Here is a 24,829-nt window from a genome sequence, read left to right as displayed (position 1 = left end):
TCCCCATGGCATACACTCCTTCATCTTGCTAACACTGATGGAAATTGTGCCCTTTTTAGAAGTAAACATTGCAAACTGCAACAGGCTGAGCTGCCCTTTATTGCATCTCTGTCTTTTTTGGTGTTCAAACCCTGGATGGTTCAGCAATATTTTCAAAAGTATCCTTTCTATGTATTAAGAGTGGGAATCATTTATACATCCATTCCAGGATGATTTTAAATGAATGTCCATGCCACTGTGTAGTAATAGTAATAGTAATAATGATTCTGAAATTGTTTTAGGTGCTCTTGAGTCAAATATCTTATAGTGTTGCATTTTTCAGCCTTTGTGTTTGGTCTCCTTCCAGTCTTTGCCTCTCAGCTGCCACTGTTGATAACCCCTTAATCTCTTTAGTTGTGACACCATAATCTGCCAGCCTGGGAGAAGAATGGGGAAACAGAGGGGGGAAATAACAATAAATGCCACCCCCACTGCACTCTCTTAAATAAGTATTTATTAGATCATTTTTCCTGTTTTTCAAATGTAAATGTAAAACCAGTTTTACACATCCTAAGGGTCTGAGTGAGGGATGGTTTATTTTATTCCTCTCTCTATACCTTATTCTTATAACCAAAGTCCTTGCTGTCTGGAGGTAATCCACAACAGGGAGGGGAGTTGTTACTTTACTATATAATCTATCTAATCTATCTGTCTGTCTGTCTGTCTGTCTGTCTGTCTGTCTGTCTGTCTGTCTGTCTGTCTATCTATCTATCTATGATGGGAAGATTCCACTTTACAATGACCTTCAGCCTCAGCCAATCATTCCTTGGTGATATTCGTGGCCACAAATACTTTTTCTCACTCTCAGTCACACACGCAAACCCCTGACAGGATTAAAGCTCTTTTTTCCAGGCAAATGTTTCTGGGGATTAAAAAGGGAAAAAAGAAAATCAGTTGTGCCAGTTAGAAAAGAGGTTGGCTAGCATTTCATCAGGACAGATTTTGGGCATGGTGATGACCTTTTCCTCCTCTGATGAGTTCTTGCAGCAGGAAAGCAAAGAAGATATAATGGAATGCTTCAATACCAGATGGATCATTGTGAAAAATGTCATTCAAATGCACTTGGGGAGGTGACTTAAATGCACTTTTTTATTGTACAAATTCTTCTGTTGGCAATAGATTCTGGTTGAGTAGTAGTGCCAGGTTAAATCCATAACCTTTCTCCCCCAATTTTGGGAACATTTTTCTCTCCTGGACAAAAAAAATATCTGCTATACTAGATGTCAATCTTTATATTAAAAAAACAAGCGAACAACAACACCTTAACTTTTAGCAATAGGATGAGTCAAAAAGGCTGCAATCCTGTGCGCACTTACGGAGGAGTAAGTCACACTGAACGGAATAGGGCATACCTCCGAGTATACATGTCTAGTATTGCTCTGTAAAAACTACCTGTGGTTCACCCAATCAGTGGATTGGCTGGTTCAGAATACATATTTCTTAATCAATGTAGTTTGAGACAGGACATGAAATGGAGGTGGCAATAAGTTCCTGTGAATATAATTTTACAACCTACCTAGGAAGCCTTTTTGATTGTCTTAAGTCACACTTACCCTTTCTGGATGTCTTCTGCCCTTTTCGGCCAAAGTTGTTTATTTAGCATTCCCCTTTGGTTTCTGCTTTTGTTCTTCCCCCCTACCCTTGGTATTTCACCTATTGCAGGTGATTGCAGCTTATAGTCCCTGTCTTGCTCCTTGGTTATTATCCTGATGTGTTAATTTTACAGCATCTCCAAGTTTAACTATATTCTGTTTCTTATCGCTCCTTTGTTGCAGTAATGAGGATGTTAAGCGAGAGAGGGCCTATCGCTGATCCCTCTAGACGGTTCCTGCTTGCATTAGAGGCTGCCATTATCAGGACCATTTTTTGTTTAGCAACTTACTAGCAGTTACCATTCCCCAAAATGAGGTTCTTATCTATGTCCACTGGTATTTCTTATTGAGGCAGTCCCCTGAGACTCTATCTTAAAGGTTTCACTGAAAGCAGATACAGGGTTTGTACTACATCACCTTCATCCACTGCTTTTTGAAGTTTGGTTTTCAGCTATGTACGGAACAGCTGGGAGGGAGGAGACCCACTGGAGTATAATGAATAGACTGCAGCCTGTTTTGCATGCTGATTTCTGTGTTAACCCTGTCATCACTGCAACAGGCCACCATAATAGATTTTAACTACTTTAGTCTTCTCCGTTTGTCCTCATTTGCACTTCATATTGTGGTTTTTATGTTGATCTTTTCTGTGAACCACCCTGAGGCCTCTGGGTACAGGGCGGCATATAAATTCAATAAATAATAATAATAAATAATAATAATGCAACGGGAAGGTGCTTCATTCTCGAAAGCCCTTGCAATGGGGGTGATAAGTGGAGAGGAAGAAAAAGTGGGTTGCTTAGTGACAGCTTCATTTTGAAGGCAAGTTGCAGCTTTGAATTTGGGGGTTTTCACTGGGACCATGGTGTGTGGGGGGGTCAGCTCTACCATTAGGCCAAACTGCTGCCAATTGTCATGAAATAGCAACAAATTGTAACTTGTTTAATTGATCATTATTGCAGTCAGGGGGGAGAAGGCATTTGTGGGATTTTCTGCTTCAGGTGCCAAAACAACCCCTCACTTGGCCTTGGCACCTTGACTTGAGTGGCAGGGGTCAGGAATGTCATTAAGTGCTCTGTCTCAAGCAGGAAAATGTTTTGGGATCGGTCCTGTGCAGGGGGAAATGGTTAATGTCAGGAGCTGGAGTCATGTATATGTCAGCTGCAAAAAACCAACAACACAACAACAACAACAACCACCCATGGTGCCAGTGGAATTACCGTATTTTTTGCTCTATAAGACGCACCAGACCACAAGACGCACCTAGTTTTTGGAAAAGGAAAATAAGAAAAAAAATATTCTTAATCTCCCTCTTGCTGTTCTGGCTTCTGGGATAGCTGCGCAGCCTGCATTCGCTCCATAAGACGCACACACATTTCCCCTTACTTTTTAGGAGGGAAAAAGTGAGTCTTATAGAGCAAAAAATACGGTAACTCTTTATTCAAGGAAACAAACCACAGCTCCAGCCTAGTGGTCTCAGCAACTCTTTCTAGGAGGTCTTACCCCAAAGAAGCAGTTGTGAGGACTGAAGGTCCCAACCTTCCCAGTGCCCACTAGGAGTCCTCCTCTCCAGGGTCCTTCCCACACAGTCTCAGGCTGTGCCTGCACACAACCCCCCTCTGCTCTGCCCGTTTCATTTCTCTGTGTGTTCTAGGACACCAGTGGGGAGGGGAGCAGAGCTGGTCTCAGCCGGAAGGGGAGACTCCCCAGCTTCTTCAGCAGCCTATCTCTCTGCCTCCTGACCAGTCCCCACTTCTGCCTCAGAGTCTGAACTGCTCTTCCACAGCCTATTACCTCTTCTGTCAGCCTCTCCTCCTCCCGGTCTGCTCCTTCTTCTCTCTCTAACCCCTGATCATCATCCCACCACCAATCCCCTGGCTCTGAGCCTTCTTCCCCTGGGGGTTCACCCAGTGGTGCTTCCCACCACTTTTCTGTATCCAGCCAGTCCATGGCAGTTAGTAGCTCCTACCCCTCACCTGCTTCTTTTAAAAGGAAATGCATACATTGGCAAACAATGTCTTTAACTTAACAAGTTTGGTCCAAAGTTTCACAATTATTAAGCTAATTCTTTATTTTTTAAAACAAAACAACAGCAGTAAAACTGGTTGTATTCTAATCAGGATAGTTTCTTTCTCTTCCTCTGTTAATTGTTTTCTGCAAAATGATGGGCTGGTTTCCATTTTTTAAGAAAGTGCTTGCTTTTAACACAATCCAAAGTGTTGGTGTTGACCTTTAAAGCCTTAAATGGCCTTGGCCCAGTATACCTGAAGGGGCGTCTCCACCCCCATCGTTCTGCCCGGACGCTGAGGTCCAGCGCCGAGGGCCTTCTGGTGGTTCCCTCACTACAAAAAGCAAAGCTACAGGGAACCAGGCAGAGGGCCTTCTCGGTAGTGGCGCCCGCTCTGTGGAAAGCCCTCCCATCAGATGTCAAAGAGATAAACAACTACCTGACATTCAGAAGACATCTGAAGGCAGCCCTGTTCAGGGAAGTTTTTAATGTGTGACATCTTAGTGTATTTTTGGTCATTTTTGGAAGCTGCCCAGAGTGGCTGGGGAAACCCAGCCAGATGGGCGGTGTACAAATTATTATTATTATTATTATTATTATTATTATTATTATTACTACTACTACTACTACTACTACTACCCCAGTGCAGCACTGAAACATGAAAGCCTTTGCTTTCCCTGTTTTCATTTTCTTTTCTTTGCATTTATTGTTGTTGCTGTTGTTGATTCCAGGGGTCATTCTGCTACTTCTGGATAAATTGCGCAAGATGAAGTGGGAGCAGATGTGGAGGCTCACCGCTGAAAGAGAGCTAATGAGCATGCTCTCCACCTCATTGGCTGACCAGGTGAGTGTGCAGTTCAAGGTAATGGCACAGAGGTTGCTCTTGAGAGTAAGTAAGGGGCGGGGAGAGAGAAAATTTACACAACTTTCCTAGCCAATGATGATTCTTTGCTCCAAAGATTCCCCTGGAAACATGTTGGGAATTAGGTGCATGGAAGCATGGAAAAGGTACACCAGCTTTCCAGGATGGTGGGGTTGCTTGTAAACATCAAATAAATGAATGAGTACCCTTCATTGGATCAACAGATTTATAAAAATAAATACTAGAAGTGAGCTTTCAAGAATCACACCCTTTTCAGGCTGCAGGTGTTCAGAGTGAGAACTTTCAAAATGAGTATTGTACATGCGGAGGCTCTGTAGTTTATTTACATATTTATGTGTCATATTTTCAGCCGTTCACTTGATTCTTGAAATGGCTTACAAATGAAATAGAAGTTTGCAGATCCATGGCACCTCTACAATGAAAAACACTGGATTTTAAAAACCTGTAATTGGAAGCCTGCGTAGAAACATTCTGAAGAAGCCAAAACCAGTCAGCAGCAAATTGAACCTTGCCATGGAGAGCTTTCCATGCAGAATGAATGTCATTATGGAAAAAGCCAAACCCATTGCCCTTACCATCCTCAACCCTGTAGGACAATCATGGAGCACAGATCAAAGGGGCTGGGGAGTTACATACGAGAGGAGGCCCTCCTAGAAGCTAGCAACTTCTGGGCCATTTACAGCTTGTGGTAGCCAGATGTCTCTTGTGCACTTAGATCCATGCAGCTCTAACCCAACAAGCCAAATGCAGCCTACTAGTCATGTAGGGCAGCTTTCCATAAATCCCATGATTTTGTTGCCTGCTAAGGATAGTGCTGAGCTGAAAGTCTTTGGTTGCTCATTTTTGGTTCACAATTGGAGATGGGAGGAATGAAATCTAGGGGCACTGGCAGTGGTTGCTTCTTAATTTCCTTTTGTGGGGTATAAATGTAGTTTTTCAGAGCTCAGAGAAGACATCTGAAGGCAACCCTGTTTAGGGAAGCTTTTAATGTTTGACTATTGTATTTTAGTATTTTGTTGGAAGCCGCCCAGGGGCTGGGACAACCCAGCCAGATGGGCGGGGTATAAATAATAAAGTTTATTATTATTACTATTACTGTTGCTATTCTCCACCACCTCCACAGGATGGCCCAGAACTACATCATGACATTGCTTCATTCCAATGAGCCTCCTGGGGATGGAGAGGAATGATGGTTTGCACTGGCAGCCCCAGTGTTGTCTATTTTACCCAGTTCAACTAAAACAGAAAAGATGGTTTAAAAAATGGAGAACTAGCTCTTGAGCATTTGAGGAATGCTGTTGGTGGTTGTTTATCCTGTGATTTCAGAAAACTAACATTTTCCCCACTACTGCGCACACACATTTTTCTTTTTAAAGAGATGCATGTCATTTTCTTCCTTTGAAACAAAAGGCTACAGGCTTCTACGAAGCCTGGAAATACTATTTCCTTCTCTACTGGTTTTGTCATTCTCAGTTCAGCAAACAGTCATTATGGTTTCATCTGACTCCAGCAATTGCAACCACCTCCCTCTCTTCCATCCCTTGCCATACAATCTGAGCACCTCACAGACATTAAGGATATTATCCTCGCAGCACAGCTGGGAGTTAGAGAAGACTCATTACCCCCCATTTTGCAGAAAGGATGCAGAGATGTGGAGCGATTAATGTTCTGATTCAAAACCTATCAAAGTCCATTTTAAAACTCCTGCCAAGTTTGGCTGCCATTCTGAAGCCAATTTTCTTAAGAACAGTATGCTGAAAACCACTGGGACTACTCCAGAGTGCCTATTGTTTCGGATCTACAGCTTTAGATTGAGTTTAGATTGAAATTCTTTGACCAAAAGAGACACTATTCAACCTAGGACTTCAAAGGCAAGGTTGTCTGCATTCCATCCTTCCTTTTTGTTGAATGCTATTGGGACTGAACTGCCACCTGGCATCTTCTAATGCATGAAATGTTAGGTCTGAAGTATGATTATGTGGGCTTTTGGGGAAGCCTCATAGTATCCATTAGTCTTTACAACAACAACAACAAAGATGTCAGCACTTTTACTTGTTTTCCAAAGGCTGAAAACTTTGTGTGTGGTTTTTTACAAAGTGCCAATTTTTTCTTCTCTTTCTGGCAGGACATCTTCAATGCAGTCATCAAACAGAACCCCTTTCTTGTCTACCAGCTTCCTTGCTTCTGGAATGTGCAGCTGTCAGACCACACCCGCTCTGAACAGTGCTACCGGGATGTGTCTGATCTAAAGGTAAGATTGAACAAAACTGCTTAATTATGACTAACTAATCCTAAGGGGACGCAGTTCAAAAGCACCCCTAAGTGCAAGTAGATAAATAGGTACCGCTTTATAGCGGGAAGATAAACGGCGTTTCCGTGTGCTGCGCTGGTGCTGGCTCGCCAGAGCAGCTTCGTCACGCTGGCCACGTGACCCGGAAGTGTCTCCAGACAGCGCTGGCCCCCGGCCTCTTAAGTGAGATGGGCGCACAACCCTAGAGTCGGACACGACTGGCCCGTACGGGCAGGGGTACCTTTACCTTTACCTAATCCTGCATGAGGTTAGAGAGATCGAAATGTCTGTTTTCCCACAATGCAACTTAAGAGATGCCCCTTTAAGCAACTGGGTAATGATATAAACAATGCATATAACAGCAGGTTCAGACAAATCACTCCACATGTTGAAAGAAAGCAGGAAACCCCACTCCCCACCTCTTGCAGTTGTGCACCACAGCTAATGTCCACACATTCAAAATATGCAGGATGAAGCGCTACATGTGTCCTGATGTACATGTGCAAAGATCTCCATAGGTCACTCCTTGCATAGAGGGGCTTTACAAACATGCATCTATACACTCATAAAGCACCTTCCTGTGCATTCAGAATGAGCAGGCATCTGATGCCACAGTGCCCAGACTGTCCTCGACATATTCATGGTATTAAGCACCCGAGACGTATCCTACAATAAAAGCCACTGGGAGTGGAGGGAGAAAATGCTCATTTTAATGATTGCCAGCTACTTTGTAGTTTCATTTGCTGAGGAAATTGCAAATATACTGTAAATGCCAATACTTGGGCTTTGGACACATTAATGCACAATTCTATGCACCTTTACTCAGAATTTGTCGGTCAGTGGGGTTCACTTCCCTGTAAGCCTGCATAGGGTCACAGCCTCAGTCACTTAAAAGTGGCTACATGTAGAGATGAAACAGAACTATCTTGAACCTGTTATCACCTTCAGCCTTTTCAGGTGAATGGATCCAGCCTGTGGCACTTCTGCCTTCTGGAAATGGGTAGAAAGGATTAAATAAAATGTACTGTATTTAGCATAAAAGCACAGTTGTTTTATGCAGGGAATTTTACCAAGCAGCAATAGGGTGCCATCTGCAGTAGGGCTTCCCAAATGCAGAAAAGAAATGTTGATGCATGCAAATCATTGTGGGATTGCTGCTGTGCACAAGCTAATCCACTGGCGCTTGCATGGATAAAATACATCCTTCATCCTTCCATCATTTTATTCGTATGTTGCCTTTCCATAGTTAAAACCATGCTCAAGGCAGCTTACAACATGAAAAAAAATCACATAATTGCAAACGTAACACAAAAACAATAATCAAGTACACAACCAAATTGAAACAATTTCCACACAAATCATAATAAGATCTAAAATAAAGATACAAAAAAATAATAATATCAATAACAGCAGCAACAAACCCTAAACAATAGTCCAGCCCAAGAGTCTGTTCAGCAGCCTCAGCTTTTGTAGCTGGAGTCAGTCCAGTCCCAGCCTTCCCAGGCCAGATGGAAAAGGCCCACAAGGCAGGGAGGAGGTCTTCCAGGACTCACAGCCAAATGGTCTCTTAAACAAATGCAGCCTCTTTCTAAGTGAAGCCTCTAACAGCTAATATAATTCCTGCCCTTCCTGTATTCTGTTGGTGTGGGGGGAAGTGGAATAACCTCTTCCTTGTTTGTACTATGAACCAATGGTGCAGCTAGGCAATAGTCTGGACTGACTCCAGCTACAAAAGCTGAGGCTGCTGAACAGACTCTTGAGCTGGACTATTGTTTAGGCTTTGTTGTTGCTGTAGCTATCTATTTTGGAAATAGACTATTCACTAAACTGTGTCGGCATCATAGTGACAGTTTAGTGAATGGTAGGCTAACATATGAGCAGTCCCGCAGTTTGCGCCTACAAAATCTGAGTCCTTGATTTAAAACAAAAAGCAGGTCATAGACTATTTCCAAAATAGATAGCTACAGTCTAAAATTCTTAATGCTTAAGGAATGATTCCTGTTGACTACTTTAAGTTGGATTGATCGTTGCATTCGAGACAGATCTCACTCTTTGATTGCCCTACTTCCAACTTGCGAAGCAAATTCTACCTGTCACTAATTGGCTTCAGGACCAAGGTCAGGACCAGAATTGGCATGGTCAGGCATCTGCCAAGGGCCAACAGCCCAGCAGAGGACCCATTAATAAAAGGCATCTCAACCTGTATCTCCTCTTCACCACTGCAGCCTGGTTGTTCACCAGCTGCTTATTCTGGCTCAGTCAGTGGTGGAGCAGTGGATGAAGGAAGATCAGTAGATGCCACTGCCTGCTTGATCATTGGCCCACTGCCTAACAGTAAGCAAGTGGTATCAATAATCAAGAAGAGAAGGAGCAGGACTCACTGTGGGAGTGGGTCCTATGGACCCTCCAAAATCTGGAGCTGAGGCAGATTCCCACATAATGTTGATGGTTTAGTGCTTTGTGAACATACCTAGACAAGCCAGAATGAAGCATCAGATACATGTTCTTTCCCCATCCCTTCTGCTCATCCTGCATAGCCGAGAGGAAGACTTTGGCAGAATTTAGTCTAATTTGTAAAGAATCCTGGCTTAGCATTTAATTCATATCAGGGTTTTACTTTAAAGCAAACTTGGCTATGGTGTTGTTGTTTTTAACAAGCCATTGCCAAACGATGGTTTATGAAACCAGAATTTGTTTTAAGCCAGGATCCCTGGTTCAAACACATATTAGCAGCCTATGCATGTAGTCCTTAGGGAGAAAATGTGGCTGACATATTTAGCACAGGGTGGATTTTAAAAAACAACAACCTGGAAATTAGGAAGTTCCAGTGACATTTAAAATAAATGGCACAATACAGTATATTTGGCACATTATGTATTTTATACTGAATAGGACTGGAGTGAAGAAAAATGTAGCAGAAGCCTCCAGTGGGTGGAAGAGAAAAAGATGAATTGTATACATTGGTGTTAGAGGATTAAGAAGAATGGTGTGGGAAGAAGGAAACACAGAAGGAGATTTTAAATTCCAAACTGAGCTGGACCTGGCCTTTGCATTGCTCAAATCAGATGGAACCAAATTATTCCTATCAAACTGAAAAGGCATCCATTTAATTCCATTTGACCTGGAAGTCACTGAAGTTTGGGGATTTTCATCATTGCAGTGACCCAACTTTATGTTTCAGACTTCAGGTGTCCTCATAAATGGCTGTTGTTCTGCTATGGGTGCACTTCTCTGTTGCTCTTTTCACAATCTTGGGCGATAGACCTATGTAGCTGCTAAGTAGTGGACTGATCTCTCCTGTTGCCCCCAGTAGTGGTAGAAGAAAATAGCCTTGTGTGTGCAATAGGAGTATCACAGCTGTTGTGTACCCAGCAGGAATTATGAAACTGGAGGCTCCACATATATGAGGAGTAGAGAAACTTTTCGATTCAGATGAGTCAAGCTTATCTTGAACATCTGATTTAAAATGCTCCACTTGAATGGGAGTGAGTGGGTTGTTGCATGCGGAAAATATTTATTGGATCACAGCGAACAGGAGATAAGGAGATATGGATAATTAAGACAGTCTGTTAATTTGTAGTGATCAACCAACCAAGTAAATTAAAATATTACCCCCTCTTTTTTGTCATCTGTCTTCAGATTTATAGTCTTTTTCACCATACCTTGGAAACAATTTCCTCTATGCTCCCAACTCAAGATCTAAGATGGCTTAAACCTAATAGATACATTGTCCTAATGATGAAGCAGCAAGTAGACTTCTTTCTCCAGCAGTCAGTTCCGCTGACAAACATCTAGAGAATGCTACCAAGGACACAGGCACAAACTATCCACCCCCTGCTCACCTTGCCCAGCACTCCTGGCAAAGGAAGCTTCCTGGTCTTTACTGCCATTGTTGACACACCATGTACTGCCATCTTTTGCATTTACTCTGACAACATCTGTCTTGTTTTGAATGAAGAGACACAATTTCCCCTGCCGTTTCTCAGAGCAGGACTAGACACTGTATTCAATATGGGGCTGTCACCCAATGCAGGTGATAGGAGCTATAGTTATTTGGAGGAAGTTGCTGAAGGCTGGCCTAGACATAGCTTCTAGTACAGTGGTACCTCTAGATACAAACAGGATCTGTTCCAGAACCCTGCTCACATCTAGAAGCAAACGTAGCTAGTGACGGCACATCTGCGCACGCACGTGTCACTTTTCGTCGCTTCTGTGCATGCGCGCGACGTCATTTTGAGTGTCTACGCATGCACAAGCGGCGAAACCCAGAAGTAATGTGCTCCGTTACTTCCGGGTTGCCGTGGAGCGCAAATCGAACGTGCTCAACTCAAAGCGTATTCAACCCAAGGTATGACTGTATTTCACATCTTAGGGAATGGTGAGATAGCATAATAGCTGGCAGGAGGTGTTGAGATAATTTTTATTTTAGTTTAGTCATTTAACAACATTTGCATATCACTTGACTATAATAAAACCTCTAAGTAGTTTACAAAAGAAAACGAAAACATTAAAATTATCTACCATATTGGCCCAAATATAAGCCACACCCACAAATAAGCTGCACCTTTAAAATTTGGCGGCTTGGGGGAGGCTTGGGAGTGGCGGACAGGACGTGCACCATTGCCCCGTGTTACTGGGCTGCTTTTTAGGGGGGAGCCACACCGCTTTGACAGCAGCGTAAGGTCATGAATATAAGCCACACTTTAACTTTTCACGATCAGAATTTGGAAAAAAAAGTGTGGCTTATATTCAGTCCAATTCGGTACATTAAACTCATACTATGTACATTGATAGAGGGCAGGATTAGCCAATGTGATGCCCTGCAGATACTGCTGAATTCCAAATCCCAGCAACACTAACCAGCATGACCAATGACCATGGATGATGGGAGTTGTAGTCTAGCAACATAGGGAAAGCACCAACTTGGCTACCCCTGCTGTAGTGTATACAGTAGGATACAGCAGGTCCTATTTAATTCTCACTCAACAGCACTTTTGGATAGAGACTACATTCAGATTAGATTCTTTACATTTCAAGCAATAATGTGTTTTTCTCTGTGCAATGAATTTTCAGTTGCAGCATTTTGACAAAGACCACACAGCAGTGAAATCCTATACAACAAGTTAATGAATTGTGATTTTCCCCAACAATGAGTTGTGACCTCACTGAGTGAGTCAGGCAAGAGAATTTGCTGGTTGTCAAGGATACAACATAGATATTCTGGACATTCAAAATCATGAGAGAAGACATAGTTTTCTTTTGTGGGGGTAAGAAGAATGGATAGTTCAACAGAAATTCATTTAACTTCTTATTTATATATATATAAAAAAAAATGCCCCAGAAATACATTGCCTGGCATTTGCAATCAGTTTGAATGTAATCTATGTTGAACCAACAGATGCTTGGATTGTGATCCTAATCAAATCTCTCCATATGAAAAATGAACTAGCTGGATGTGAGTCACCCTTTTTTTCCTCGGCCATGTTTTCCAAACTGGAACAACCTGGTGAAACGTGTCTGCTAATATTTGCATTTTTCAGAGGCCTTAACCCAAAACAGTCATTTCAGATTCACCTCAAACATTTTTCACCTGCTAAACCTCTTGCAAGTCCAACTGCAACTCAAGACCGAGCTGACTCATTGCAATGGTGTCCTGGAAACTCTCTAGCTTAGCAAAACAATCGTGGTAGCTGAAAAATGTTAATGGAGCCCTTCTGTCCAAAACTGGGCTCCTCATGTCTTTGATCCAAGCACCGCGATAAGCTCAGTTCCTCATTGAAGGACTGCTCTCTTCATACAAGGTATATTTTCAATTGACGGCATTTCCATGGCCAGGCTGTTTGGGGAGGCCACCAGCAAATTAACAGCTGAGCTGAAATATGAACTTAAGACTCTCCACTCATTCTCTTGACTGCTACACTATTCCGGTTTCATAGTTACCAAAACATAATTACCACCGCTGTACTATACAATTTATCAGTGGTAGACAGTGTACTATATTTATGTTAGTCGGTGGGAAATTCATATTCAACTTACAATGCAACTGTAATTCACCTTACATGTCTACTTGGAAGTAAGCCTCACTGAATAACTCCCAAGCAAGTGGGTATAGGATTGCAGCCTTAACATTTCAAAAAAGAAGTAGACAAACTAAAAGAATAACTGCATATTCTCTGATAAAACCTAAGCGAGGGGGAAACAATAGTATTGAAAAGGCCATCTTATTTTCTCAAATTAAGTAGCATGTGACCTTTAAGAAGTATTTGCCCTTTAAGGCAGTTAACATGACAAATACAAATAGAAATTAGCCGTATTTTTTTGAATTTCTCAGAAGGTAAGGCTAGCTGAGTTGGGGGTTTATAAGTGAAAAATAACACATTACAGTTTTGGTCTTATATGTATCTGTAGATAGGTGGTGTTTGATATTTAATGTCATATTATATATGAGAGAGCCAGCACGGCACAGCGTGGGAGACCAGGGTTCAAATCCCCACTCAGGCAGGAAGCTCACTGGGTGCCTTGGGCCAGTCACTGCCTCCCACCCTAACCTACCTTTCAGGGTTGTTGTGAGGATTAAATGAGGAGGAAGAGAACCAAGTGTGCCACTTTGAGCTCATTGGTGAAAAGGGTGGGATATAAATGCAGTAAATAAACAAAAATAAAATAGACAGTGTTAGTTCAGAAATGTGCATGAGCCTGCCATGATCTGGGATGCAAGTATTCCCAATCTCTATTTGAGCATTTAGTAGTAAAGGGCTTATGATTCTGTGGGTTTAAGATGGAAATGCTGAGTTAAAATTCAGTGTCCTCCAGTACTGAGAGTTCTTGAATTTGAAATGTGTAACTGTAGTATTGACTTCAGCCGAATTAGGATTTAATTATGTATATTGGTTTCAAATAGGCTGCAGTTCTGCAGCACATTCATTTGTAAATAAATGAATTTGAAGTTCTGTGCAGTTACTCATGAACAGCTCTTAATTTGCATTTGGGTCCAGCCCAATAACCTGTGCAGTGGGGTGCTTAATGAATTTACGAAAAGTGTACATAAAAGTGTACACTACATAAAAATACTAGATAAGAAACACAAAATACACAGTAAAACAAGAACAGAACAAAACAAAACAATACCCCCTTCCCCGCAACTGTTATAGTAGGTTATACAAAATTAGCCTGAAAAATATGACTCAAGTGTTTGTTACAACAAAACATACAGTAATCCTGAACAATGGAGTACCAGTAATGAGCCATTTCCATGCAATCTTTTTCCCAAATCCATGCATCATTGATTTCCAATTCTGGGAAATCTTTTTCTGATGGATTGGAAACTGGAATATGATTGGAATGATTCGGGACCACTTCATGCTTTGTTGTAATATCCACACAACTTGCAGATATAGGAAGACTTGTCCAGTGTTAAAGGCTAAGGGTGTGTTGGTTGTTGGACTAGAACTCCCATCCATCTCAGGCAGTATAACCAATGGTCAGGAATGTTGGGAGCTGGAATCCAACAATATCCAAAGGGCCACAGTTTCCCATCCCTGTAGTCTAGCCTGCCAGTCTTTCTCCATACAAAAGAATGAACTGCACTTTCTCAGCTATCTTTCCAGCCAGATCATTTATTTTTATTGGTTGAACTAAGCACCTCAAGCACTAAATGATTTTGCAGCATTTATTATATCTTGATTTTTGTCATTGTTCATCCTGTAATTTCATTCCTAGCTAACACACCTACTGTGTTTGCAGAAATTAAAGGAGGGGTGTTAATTACAAAATATAATAATAATAATAATAATAATAATAATAATAATAACAACAACAACAGCCCCTGCACTACTAAAAATTTGGTTGTTTCCTCCTGTCCTTTAACCATGTTAACACCTGCCTATCCTTCAAAGAAAAAAATTCTGGACACTATTCAATTCCATTCAACTTTCATTCAACCCAGTCCAGGCTCTCTTGGACATCTGTTCACATACAGATTCCTGACACACATTTCAGCTCCGATTAAATCATGAATATCAAGTTCTTGATACCCACTAGCTTTTGGAAATGCGAAAACTTTTCAATTTACAGCTGCCTGGAGAGTTGAGGTTGACAAATACAAATATCTAGACTGGCCATAGTACACCCACAAATCTAAAAGATGCCAACCGTTCAGGGCTTACAGTATCTGTAACTCAGTTTGGGCTTCATGCTTCCAGAGACCATTTTGGTCCTCAGAGGTATGCACTACAAATGGATTTCCAGACCCCAAATAAATACAATCTGTTTAGAGCTGAGTTGAGGAAAAATTCTGTCTCTCTTTTTCTTTTTCTCATTCCCCTGCAATTTCTCCCCCCACACAGAGTGCCCTAGCATAATGCTACACCAACAGCATTAATGCCTCTGCTAATGGTGAGGCCCAACCCCTAGAAACTATTGTATAAGTTCTACTCCCTTGGAGAAACTCAGTGAAATGATCCCCACAATTTCTCTGCCTGCAAAGATGGCGGTGAGTTTTTGGAAGGCCATGTGTGCACAGCTCTGATTGTAGCTGCCTGCAAGGTCAGAAAAATGGGTTCTAGATCTACTCTACTGAAGCAAGAAGAGTGGAGTGGATGGATCCAACTGAACGAAAACCTTTATTTTTCTACCATTCTCCTCTTCTTGTCTGATGGCTGGTTTTCCTGTAGAGCTTGGCAAATCCGCTCTAGCAACATTCAAAGTTCTGAACAAATAAACTGCCAGAATTTATTTTTCAGGGTTGAAACCCAGTTTGCTCCAATAACAGGAAATTGCTCTTTAAAAGACTGGTTTTAAGAATGGCTGTTTTGATCATAATTAGTAATAGCTACGTACTGGCTCAGTTCCGAATCCCAGGTTGAAAATTTGTGGCAGTCAGTCAGGCTCTGCTGAGAACACTGGAAAAGGAAATTATCTTCTAGTTTTGAGGACTATAGCTTGAAATGATAGCAATGTTCTTACTTTTCCCTTCCTCGTTTTCTCCTTTGTGTTCTTAAAATAGTCTTCCTCCCCACCTTTTAGGTGATCAATAATTCCCATCCTTTGCCATTTGGGCAAAATCACTTACTTGCATCCTTCTAAAGCTGTTTGCTTGCATTCACTTATTTTTCTGCTTCCACCAAGGAAGGCAACTTCATTTCAGTAATACTTTAACACACTCTGCTTTTTAGGTTTTATGCAATGAGTTAAAAAAGGTGAGCCTATTTCTCCAGGGGTGATTCACATGGAACGATTTGAATGTAGTGCAGACCAGCAAACAATTTCGCTGTACCATATTACATGACCATCCCACTGCACCACTTGGAGACTTGGTATTTTGGAGCTAAAACTAGACACTCCACATAAGCAGCAAAAATCATCCCTTTTTACAAACAGACAAAGTTTTAGCCAGCATCACATTCTGAATGAGGATTGGAGTGGGGAGGTACCATTTAGGGTCTTCCACAGTTAAGCCTTTCTTCAAGGAAACTGGAGAACATAGGTAGCGTACGATTCTAAGTGATTTGAGATGACTTCATTTCTTCTTGTTTTTGTTTATATAGCTCGTTTTATCCCTCAGCGGTTGGGTTTTGGCCTTGCTGCATAGTCGACAGTCTGAAATTCCAAATAGGTTTGGTCTCATTGCCTAAGGAAGATGCTTTCAGATTAGTAATAAGAAGTGCCACGAGGAAGTTAAATAAAGCTGTGATACAGCACTGCAGCCACTGCTTACTCAGCTCTTGGCAATTTTTTTGCTGCTCAGAGTGCTGCCGCCCCTACATGTAATTTCTCTAATGGATGTACAAAGCCTTCAGGAGCCCCAGTTTGGAAGAGTTCCCAACAAAATCCTCTCTCTCCCCCTTCCTCCATGCATACACACATCTTGGCCTCTTTGGAATTCATAGAAGCTAATGCTTGAAACAAAGAATCCATTTTATGCCTAAAATGTAATCTCCATAAAATGAATTTGTTCCAATCTGTCACTTCTTGATCCCCACTGGAGGTTTTTCTTCAGGGCCTTTAATTCTCACCCTATTATCATCTCCCCATTACGTTGCCAAAGCAGAATGAATGGTGGCTTGTTGATTGGGCTGGGGGTAGGGAATGGTGGGGTGACACCTTTTAAATGGGCTGCCTGGCCTCTATTGAAGACACAGTAGGTGAGCTGTTGAAGCTGGCAGGACACGGTATTCATGCACAATGCAGCACAAGACTTCAGCAGTGTGGAGAAGAAAATTTCCCAGTGCTTAATTTTTTTTCCTGCAGAAAGTTTTTCCAATTCATAAGTTCATTAGTAGCAGGGGATGGGTGCCAACTGCAACTAAACATTAGGCAAGCTTGACAGTTTCAAAAGTTTTGGCTTTGTTTACTCAATGCAAGTAAAATAAGCATGCTAAGTTATATCACTCAGGGGAAAAAAATATTTCCAGTGCAAACTAATCTTGAATTTTCAAATTCAAACTTTTCCAGAAAATTCACATCCCAGCAAGCCTTCAAGTTATGCATCTCTGTTTGTAAGGATGCAGGAGTATGAGATAGAGTCCTATTGTATGTCCTTGTTCGATAGGGATGTTTTCCCACTGCTTCATGTTCTCTAGCTTCCTTGAAGAAAAGGTAATTGTGGAAGACCCTAAATAGTGCCCACCTACTCCAATCCTCATTCAGATTCCAACACTGAGAAAGGACGAAGTAAACTGATTGTAACAATAGTGAGAAAGATGTTCCTTAAAGGCAGCAGGCAAATGTGGCTGCGTTTTCACGACGGGAATGCCTGCTTTGTTTTTTCCCCTCCTAGGTGATCCATTGGAACTCACCCAAAAAGCTGAGAGTAAAGAACAAGCACGTTGAATTTTTCCGCAACCTCTACCTGACATTTCTAGAGTATGACGGGAATTTATTGAGGCGGGAACTCTTTGGATGCCCCAGTGAGGCTGATGTCAACAGCGAAAATGTAAGTTGGAAGCATGTGGCATAAAGATGGTGGCGGGGCTTTTGTTTTGCATGGACCTGTGCAACTTGGAGGGAGGGAGGCTTGTATCCCAGGTGAAAGAGTACAGGTTTGTTGTAGAGTCCATTGCCTTTCTTACTCTCTCTCTCTATCAACTTTCAGAGGATAGCTTTCCCAGATACCTACAGACTGGTTCATAACAGTCATTCAGACTTGACTCCCACAGATTATTTTACAAATATATCAAGAAAAGGGGTAGAATCTCCAGTATCCTTAAGCAGGTGTGGGGAACCCTTTTCTGCCATGGGCCTTGCGTCTTCATGGGTAATTTGTTGGTGAATGCCAAGCCAAAGCCAATAGTAGGTGAGGCATCCTGTCTCTCACTTTCTACCACCCTCCTTTCCCTCTGACTGGCACAAGCTATTCAAGGAATTTTCCAGCCCTAATACCTGAAATTCTTCTAATGGGAGAGGCTGGGAATTAAACCAGGGACTTTCTGCACACAGAGCATGTGATCGGTCGTTAAGTTATGATTCTTTCCCTGCCCAGTCCCAAGTAGAAATGCAATGGAAAAGAGACTGGATTCACAAAACGTCCCCCAATCTCAATAGTCTACATTGTTGAAATGATGAAGAGATGGAAGTAGCTAGACCTATATTTTTGAAAAGTTATGTGTCTTTGTATTTCTGCATATATATTGCAAGCTGTATAATGGGAAAGCATTTGAAGGTGCAATTATTGTGGGCAATTGTTTGAAATTACAGCTAGTTTCCTTCCGTAATAGCTATATGCTGAGTTCTTCCTCCTTCCATGTACCTATGAAGCACAATAGCAGTGTTCAGCACAAGTAGAACAAAACTTGCAATTCAAATCCCTCAGGCAAAGTGGTCCTTTTTAAGTTAAATGCGGGGATATTTATATATAAAGGTGTGTTCTTTTGTGTTTGCAGTATCAATTTGTTTAAAATGTTAGAGGCAGGATTTACTGCATGATGCATTTAAATCAGACTTTTGCAAAGCCACCTACAAGAGAATTCACTAGCAGAAACAAGGTAGGCAAATAATTTTAGGTGCCCCTATAAGAAAAGGGGTTTGGGCACCCCAAAATTCCTCATTACCTAAATTCTGCAATTTAATATGCACGATAGTTTATAACTGTTGTTTGTGTTATGTTCACAACCACCCTGTGAGGAAGAGGGCTTTGCTGGTGGCAGAGGAATACATACTGAACAATTACTTTTAGGCTTCCTCTATGTATATAGCTGGTCACACTTCAAACAAATGGTGAATAAATGCAAGGCTGAATTAGGGTAGTTGGGGGTCCTGGTGCAGTTCCCAAAATAAGACACACAAACACCCCCAATGAAATTAGGTGCCACAAATTAAGTCCTGTAGGATCTTAAAAGTTAACAAAATTTTATGGCATAACCTTTTGTGGACTACGAGCACTACTCTGAGCATGTGGAGTTTCACAACTCTCAGCAAAATGAAAATGAAAAGGTTCTTACCAACCATAGAGTGAAGATCTATTACTCTGTGCCTGGGCCAGCCTTATCATTAGGCAAAGTGAGGTGGATGCCTCTAGAAGCAGCATATGCTGGGAATTGGGAAGCAGTAGCCAGACAGAGCTATGTGTGCTCTGTTGTTTGCCCTGCATCCCCCAAGCTAGGTTTCTGCCCTCGGGTGCAGTGGAAGAGGCTGTGCTGTCACCAGTGTAAGATTCAGATGCCAGTCTGGCCAGGCATCTGTACTTGCAATTGGAGGGAGCACTGTTGATTCTCCACCCCACCCCGCCCCTTTGGAGTTATTTTCCTTCTCTTCTTGACTTCTTAAAGAGACGGTCATGTTGCTTTAGAACTCATGAAGCTAACTATTGTGCATAATTTCATATCTGAAAATCAAGGGTAATTACATATACCTCTAGATATACTCCCCCAGTTCAAGCATCACATCACACACACACAACTGTAACTTACGAGATAGAACTACAGTTTCTCACTTCATTTAAAAAAAACAAAGAAACTCTCAAACACACTGGCCCAGTTTAGACGTAAAATATACAAGCCTGGAGCTCATATGCTCCCTTCTCCTATGTCAGTGTGACCATGAGAACAAGATTATAAACTTTCAGTTAACTACTGTTTATCTTAATGTCTCCGAACCATAAATTGCAGTTGATTTTAGCTATGGTTTATGGAAGCAAGCCAGCTTCACATACCATGGTTTGAAGCTGGCTTATTTCCTCACTCCATGAAGACTAACCATAATCTGGCTAGGTTTGGACATAATCCTCCATTGCTGTGGTTGGTTAAAATTGGAAGCAAAATCTCATTTTTATCGCAATATATTCCAATGAGGCCTCTGTAATTCATCATTATTTTTATTCTAAGTTTATTTTCGCTCACTGGTTCCTTTCAGTTTCTGTTCAGTGCATTCCAGCAATAAATGTACTCCTTTCTTAGTTGCAATAAAGTGAGGAGGAGTTTTATTTATATCTTAAAAGGTGTTCCTAACAACACAGAGAAGAAATTAAGTAGATATTTCAAAATACCTTACAAAACCTGCAATTTTAAAAAGAACTCTTTCCAACTACGTGAACAACATTTAGAATGCAAGTCTGAAAACTTAACATCTGAAAACCACGGAGAGAAAGGGGGGGCTGTTCCTTTAAATGGCAATTCTAGTTGTGAGCCTATAGTCTCCACTGTGTCACTTGCCATAAATTGTTAACACAGACTACCAGCGTACCAAGTAGGGAAGCCTTGCAATGTATTTATTTTTATTTCATTTATTTTAAAACATATACAGATAGCCCTCTCATATAAAATATCAACAAAATAGGCAAGTACAAGATAAAAAGGACTAGCTCACCTTGAGAAACTTAGCACAACTGGATAGGCTTGAAGAGAAGTCTGAAAATTAGCAGCAAGGATGCTGGCCAAATCTTTGCTGGAAGAGTATTCCTCAGCATGGGACCAGTGACACAGAATGCTCTACTTCCAGTTGAAGTCAGTTGTCCCCATGTTTCAGAAGCTTGGCTAACAGCACTCTTATGTAGCATACCTTAGCACAGAGGTAACTTTATGGAATGGAATGGAATACAAATGTCATTCATTCATTCAATGTAATATTTCCCTTTTCCAAAAAGCAAACGATCAAGTTGAGTTGGGGGAGGTAAGACAATAAAGAATACGCTCAGAGATAGATGGCAGCAGCACATATGGAGGCTGCTCCTTACAAGAGAAGGGCTGTCATTCTGTTTTGCTTTGCCTGCAAAAAGTCCCTGGCATCTCCAGGGATGGGTGAGGAATATCTCCTGTTTAACACCCTGGTTTGCACCTCCCACTCAGTGTAGAAAATACTGAGATTGATAGACCAATGTCCTGTCATGAGTCTTGAGGCATCACCAGGCTCGGGAATGGCAGACTAAGATGGACAAGAAGGAAAACCAGGAGAATGACCGGGGGGGCTGAGACCTGGGAACAAGAGCCTTGCAAGTGGGCACCCTTGGCCCACCTTTAAAAGCTTGGCAGGTGGGTATTGCACCCCATTGAGACAACTCCATTTTTCCTGTGCAGTTCTGGCCTCCTTTCCCTGATCTTTGACTCCTTGGACTTGACCTGCTGCTTCTAGCCTGGCTAACCTTTCATTTCCTGGAAGCTAACCTGAGCGTAGCTGCTATTGTGATCACTAAATTTTGCTGAGCTTGTATATCTTATTTGTCTCAATGAAGATCTCTTCCTTACTCTCAAGTAAGAGCCTCTCTCATCATGATCTGGGTGGGAACTAGGGTAATAAGGCACTTCCTATGTTCCCGCTGGGAATGTTAGTGCCAATTCGCCAAAATGTTCTGCTTGGCATTCCTTGTAGTTCTGGTGCTGGGAGGGGTGGAAATTACATTTGCCCAGTGGGCAGGCTAGCCCCACACAAGAGAAAATACTAGTACAGGATTTAAAACAGCTCTGCCTCAGATAATTTGAGGGTTGGTTGAATGGTAGCTTTCATTGTTTACAAGATCAATGGCTTATGCCTGTCACTTGCAATCTGGCTGTCTCAGAATTTACCCTCAAGGGGTCATTTCAATATGTAAGCTATTACAACTTAGCAACTCCATGTTATTAGAGGTATTGCATTTAGAATTTAATTTGTAATTAAGAGAGCTTGTTTGGAATGCAAATATCTGTTAAATACCTAATGGAGTTCAATAGGTTTCATACTGCCCTCAGTTATGCTTTGGCCTCATTACAGCACACTAGTGTTAAGAAGAGGCATTACAGAGAGCATAAATTAGATTTATAGTTTTTTCCTTATGCTCCTTGTTTTTTGCCTGTATGCAAAGTAGCTCATTTCTCCTGTATATTATGCATTCTGCTGCATGCTGGTGGTTTCTTCTTTTTGTGATTTCCCTCCCTAGTTTGAGTTTTTGTACTGTGGGTTGTGGTGAAGGAGATCATTCACAGATGCTAAAATGATTTTGTAGTGGCTCCAGGGATAGAACACCATTTTCACGTAATGGTTTGACATCAGAAGCATTTGAAACAGGATAGGCTGGAAGTTTAAGTAAATATTTAAAAAACAACAACAACAGGGGAAACCAGGGGCCTAATTTCTGAAACCAAGTCTTTTGCTTACCATTGAAATATGTTTCTTGATTTTGGTGGGCAGAGCAAAGTCTCACGCTGTCTTCAGAGTTGTTATTATTATTATTATTATTATTATTATTATTATTATTATTATTATTATTATGTATTAAATTTGTACATTCTTCCTGTCAGTAAAATTTGAGATCTAAAATAGGATGGGGACCCTCTGGCCCTCCAGGTGTTGTTGGGATGCAGCTTCCATCAGCCCCAGCCAGCATCACAGGTAGTCAGAACTGATGAGGGTTCTTTTCCAACAACATCTGGAGGGCCACCAATTCCCCCTTCCTGTTCTGAAACATTCTTCCTTACAAGAAATAGGCATTTCATTGCACAGCTTCTGGCAAATGCTGAAGAGGCGCCTCTTTACCCTGGCTTTTGATACTTGGCGTGGAAATTTTTAATAGCCACGTTGTTTTTGTGACTGTAAGTTGTTTTACACTGTTTTTGATACTGTGTTTTAATGTTGTAACCCACCCAGGGACCTCATAGTGAAGGGCTGGTCGTCAACAAAAACAACAACAACAGATTCCTATATGTCAAAACAGTTCTTCCCTCTGTTTAACATTTTTAAAACCAAGCTTTCTTTGGGAAAACCCAATTCAGCATCCCCCTGTGTGAAGTTGCCAGTACCTGATCATAGCAACACATAAGGAGAGATTGAGATCTGGGAGTTAATGTGATGGAATGTCCTGAAAAGCTTACTTGAAGAATTCATTTTAGTTATAACAGGCACACAGATGGCAGAGATTATCAAGGGAAGAAGCCCAAGAACATGACATACTTGACTTCAGAGCAGAGATGCTGGAAATGTTTGTCAATGGTAGCTTATTGTAGCATGTGACTGTTATCGGGCTTCATAATGTTTTATTTCCTTCCTCATGTTTACAGTTTGGTTATTCTACTGCTTAGTTGCTTTCTATGGAGAAGGGATATGAGTATCCTGACATTAAATATATATTTTTAATCTCTGTTGTGGCAACTGAACTTGCATGCTTGGGTTTGGACAGATGGAGGGAAGGGGAGAGATCTGATACCATTAGTTCAAATGCAACAGGGGAGCACATTTGGTACAAAAAGGGAAATTATGGTAAGAAAAATAAGTGTTTTGTGCTAAGTGCAGGGCCTGTAAAATGGAAACTATTGAAGGGTTTTTTATGCTGCCTAATATATGTGATGCACCACCCGTGTCATCTGGTGACTTTGCTTTCACAGTTGCTAAATGAGCCACCAGATTTAACAAGGGTTCTGCACTAATTTGCTCCATATCTCATGCATGGCATGAAATGTGGAAGGGGGAATTTACAGCCCTTGAAATAAGTGGAAAGGACCTCAGCAGGATTAGTGGCCTTTAGATCAAGCATTGTTGCCTGTCTCATCCTACTCTTCCCCGCCTCTTCTTATTTTAATGCTGAAAGTAAGTTTCCAATGAAAGTCATAAAAGCAATGCACACTGTAATATCTTATTTATGAGCTTTCTATAGGCCTTTAATGTTTATGTCCAGCATTCCATTACCAGAGGACCTACTTGTAAAGCGCAGGGTTGTTCTGTAGTATGTTTAGTATACCCAGTTGTGACTTCACAGCAAAAGCTGTAAGGCAAGATATAATTTCTCTAGTAAAGGCCTCATATTCATTCCGTATTCACTTTTTTTCTTTTTACAGTGACTTCTGTCAGGGGCATTCATATGATGAAGCACCAAAACTACTGAGAGCAGTGGCAGTGATAAAAGCTGTGGTGCAGGGTGGAGCAGTTTTGTGACTGAAAGAACTTGCATGTTACCAGTTTTAAGGGAATTACCCTGCCAGTAACAAAGAATGCTTAATTTCCTCCAAAAAGAGCTGTGCCAGGGGAAAAACTCCCAGCCACTTGATTGCCCAGCCACTGAGGGATCTGATTTTTATACATGGAGTTTTGAGGATTTATTCAGTTCTGTTCAAGTCTAGTGCAAACATGTTGGATGGTAGCTTTTTGGGGGGGGGGAACAATTGCCAAAATGTAGGCATTTGAGGAACTTTCCTATCCTGAGTAAGGAATAGCTGATGGGGAAATACTGGTTGATTATGTAAGCCTTCTTGTGAGGGCTGTGTCCTACAAGATAACCTGTAAATAAGGATGTAATATAATCATATAAGAATTGGTTGAAGTCGCTGTTCGCGTCACTTTTTCTGTCCCCAAAGTCTTGTGTGGTAGAATAGTAGCTAGTGGGCAGGGGTCAAAAACAGGATCCACAAATACTCATGTCACGGTCACCATGGCAACCACCCTTCCTGATTAGCATCACTTCTCATAACACATACTTCAAAATATGTTCCAGAGGCAGAACCACCAAAGCACAACATGAAGTTGGGCCTGGAAATGGCACACAAAATGGGGGTCCCCTCACGGTTCCTTTTCAGTGTCTCCAAAGAGCAGCCTGGAAAATGTGGATGAGGCAGGGTAGATCCTTT

General features: G+C 41.6%; 1 protein-coding gene across 1 annotated transcript in view; it reads left to right on the top strand.

The window, feature by feature from the left end:
- The window catches only part of LARGE1 (LARGE xylosyl- and glucuronyltransferase 1), a 305,669-nt gene that overhangs the window by 244,331 nt on the left and 36,509 nt on the right, over nt 1–24,829 (top strand). The window contains exons 8-10 of the mRNA XM_083700252.1: nt 4,368–4,480; nt 6,645–6,770; nt 17,587–17,742. Coding sequence (XP_083556378.1) covers nt 4,368–4,480; nt 6,645–6,770; nt 17,587–17,742 — 395 coding nt within the window. The remainder of the gene's footprint in view (nt 1–4,367; nt 4,481–6,644; nt 6,771–17,586; nt 17,743–24,829) is intronic.

Source organism: Podarcis gaigeae (genome assembly GCF_964106915.1).
Source record: "Podarcis gaigeae genome assembly, chromosome: 10".
Taxonomy (NCBI): domain Eukaryota; kingdom Metazoa; phylum Chordata; class Lepidosauria; order Squamata; family Lacertidae; genus Podarcis; species Podarcis gaigeae.
Note: the sequence above shows the minus strand (reverse complement) of the source record. Positions and strands in the feature narration are given on the sequence as shown.